This window comes from Triticum dicoccoides, chromosome 3A, assembly GCF_002162155.2.
Source record: "Triticum dicoccoides isolate Atlit2015 ecotype Zavitan chromosome 3A, WEW_v2.0, whole genome shotgun sequence".
Lineage (NCBI taxonomy): Eukaryota > Viridiplantae > Streptophyta > Magnoliopsida > Poales > Poaceae > Triticum > Triticum dicoccoides.
Window position 1 is genome coordinate 739,468,589 of NC_041384.1, and position 3,062 is coordinate 739,471,650.

Consider the following 3,062-nt stretch of genomic DNA (forward strand, 5'->3'; position numbering starts at 1 on the left):
ACACACACACACACACACACACACACACACACATGTGCGGTTGGTCTGACACAACCACGTGGTGGAACACGACACCATGCCCTGACCATGACGGTGGTCGCGCTGCTGCAGGACTACGCGGTGTCGAAGGTGCTTCTGGAAGAGGCGGCGAGCAAGTTCGCGGAGGAGAGCGGCATCAGCCTAGTGACCGTGCTGCCCGCGTTCACCCTGGGCGCAGCGCCGGTCTCGCAGGCCAAAACCAGCGTCCCCGCTATCCTCTCCTTGTTGTCTGGTGAGCATTTCTCTTCTACTAGTATCATTTTATTATATCTCTGTTAACGACCAACTAGAAAAACTGTCTGGTGTCTATATATATATATATATATCTTTTGCAGGTGACGAGGCACAGCTGGATATCCTGAAAGGCCTGCAGTCGGTCACGGACTCTGTGGCGATAATCCACGTGGACGACCTCTGCCGCGCCGAGGTGTTCCTCGCCGAGAACGAGCCATCATCGGGGAGGTACATCTGCTGCAGCCACAACACCACCATCCCCCAGCTCGCCCGTCTCCTGGTGGAGAAGTACCCACAATACATCGTGAAACCTGAACGGTATATCAGACTATGATGATGAGTTGCCTTCCACGAGACACACACACACGGATATATTGTTTCTTATCGCGGGCTTTAACGATATATCCATGTGTTTTTTTTTTGCAGTTTTGATGCGTACCCTGAGAAGCCAAGAGTGAGTGTTTCTTCCGAGAAGCTCATCAGTGAAGGGTTCAAGTACAAGTACGATGACCTGGGTGAAATCTTTGACGATGTCGTTGAGTACGGTAGGACCACAGGGATTCTTCCCTACTGATATATATGCTCATGTCCTGCCGATCATATGTGCTTTCTAGACGAGTGAGTGTATCTAGACATGTTTTTTGTGTGTAGATACATCCATTTAAGAGTAAAATATTTTGGAACGGAGGGAATAATAAGCAATAAAACCCACACACTTGTACGTGTGTCATTAGGGTGACTTAGTTTCCGTGTACGGATGTGCATGTGTGCGCACCATCTTCTTTGATTTCCTTCTCATGCAATCTATGTTCTTTGATTGCAAGTCATTTTAGAGTACCTCGTCGCAGATGATTTTGACAATATTAGCCTATTTCTGAAAGTTGGCACCAAATGAAGAACTTCTCTAAAAAATATCTATCTATTATAAAATTAAAATAAGAATCAAACAAACCATTACGTTCGTCCATATAGATTAAATTATCTTGACCACTTATTTTAGAGATTAAGGGTTGAGATTAAAGATGTAAATGTTACATGCAAATATAGTTACATATAGACAACTGAAGACGCCATGTATAAAAATACGTTCCAACCGCACCGAAAAGCGATTGACAGGAAAAGCCATCGGAGGAGTTTAGGTTGACATGGAAAGATAAGTTAATTTAGAATGAGTAAGTCGGAGTGTCAATGATGAAAGGACTCTGTCTTTGCTCCTGCGTAAGTACATAGAAAAGTACTAGCAACATGCCCGTGTGTTCAACGGGAAAAAATTATCTTGTCTCTTACCTAAAAAGAATAACTCAAAACTTTCAGTATGTCCATGTCATATATTTTAACCCCACCTTTAGTGCCTACCTCCTTCTCTCATCCTCACCAACTATGATAGCGGTGTTTACCTGACGACAATGAACTCGCCACCGCATGTCACACCTTTCATTGCACCAGCATAAGGGAATATTTCACAATGAAAACTTTAAAACACTAATATGATCGAAATGGGCGTAATGGGTGCCCTCCAAGATTCACTCTGGTACATAAACCCTCTCATATTCCTACCTGATTTTTGCACAATGCCCATGCTTCACTCATCAAATCAGGATTGGTCGGATCAAAGAACTGGGTCGCGGCACATTGCCGAGGATGGAAGGTGCACTGAGGGCAGAGTGCGAGGAAAATACACAGAAACTCGATGGAACATGGCAGGATTGGAAGTTTGGTCATTTCATCACATGTGCAATCGCTATCAATTCTAAAAATTTCATATACTTTGCAGATGGCATCCCCTCCTGGCAAGCTAGGTATGGGCGTAGCCTGCAAACGAACACAACACATAGATGCAATACCGTTGCTAAATAAAATATAATCTAATGACTAAAAGTATGTCCTTATGTTCAAATTACAGACAATCGCGTACCAATGACGTGCCCCCCATGCCTCATGTGGCTCGTTTCCCTTGTAGCCTAACTCTCAGCAGCTCCATGTTCTATGCTTTGTCGTCGTCTACCTGCGCGTGACATTGATGACGTGCTTTTAGGGCCACACACATTTGGATGACATACATGTGTGACCGACGAGTGGAACGGCTGAGCAATGCAAGAAAAATGCAGATGGCACCCACGTGGTCACTAGGTCTAATCACGTGGTGCAGGGGGCGGGGCGAGGATGATAGGGTAGTATATAGGACAACAGTATGCGCCGTGGTGAGCTGGTGTTGTGCGTCGTGGTGCACTGGTGTTGTGCACCATGGTGCGCTGGTGCTGGAGTATATGTCTGGTGGCACTCTGGCCAACCGGCACCACTCCACCACGCCGTCACTAACCTATCGCCCGCATGCGAGTCCTCCACAATGTGGTCGTTGCACTGGAGCACCCCCACGGCGACATCTCCAAGGTGCACGGCAACATGTCGGCCTCCAACGTGCTCCTCGACAGCGATGGCAGCGTGCGGCTCTAGGGTCGGCCTATGAGGGACCTTCTCAGTCGCCATCACGCCGGTGATGGGGTTGCCGGGTACGCAGATCACTCTTTTCTCCGCACGGACATCGTGTCCAAGACGTCTGACATGTACGTCTTTAGCATGCTGCTGCTCAAGGCCGTCATTGTCTCACCGGCTGCCGGAGTGCCAGGCCTGGACGACAACTGCCAGTACCTAGCGGTGAAAGTGCTGCCACTCATGGTGGCATCTGGGGTGACGGGGCTCATGGACGGCAGGCTGGACGACGACCACGATGTCGTGGAGGTGGACGACATCACGCGGTTCAAGGTCAGCCGCGTCATGGCGCAGCCGGG

General features: G+C 48.2%; 1 protein-coding gene across 1 annotated transcript; it reads left to right on the forward strand.

The window, feature by feature from the left end:
* Positions 1–37: 37 nt before the first annotated feature.
* Positions 38–1,110, forward strand: LOC119273584 (anthocyanidin reductase ((2S)-flavan-3-ol-forming)-like). Its single transcript, XM_037554698.1, has 3 exons — positions 38–271; positions 375–591; positions 700–1,110. Exons 1-3 carry the CDS (start codon positions 88–90, stop codon positions 845–847), a joined length of 549 nt encoding a protein of 182 aa, XP_037410595.1. The 5' UTR covers positions 38–87; the 3' UTR covers positions 848–1,110.
* Positions 1,111–3,062: the final 1,952 nt, after the last annotated feature.

Coding starts and splice junctions, on each gene's coding strand:
- LOC119273584 (XM_037554698.1), top strand. CDS start 88: ATGACGGTGGTCGCGCTGCTGCAGGACTACGCGGTGTCGAAGGTGCTT. Junction 272..374: donor TATCCTCTCCTTGTTGTCTG/GTGAGCATTTCT, acceptor TATCTTTTGCAG/GTGACGAGGCACAGCTGGAT. Junction 592..699: donor TACATCGTGAAACCTGAACG/GTATATCAGACT, acceptor TTTTTTTTGCAG/TTTTGATGCGTACCCTGAGA.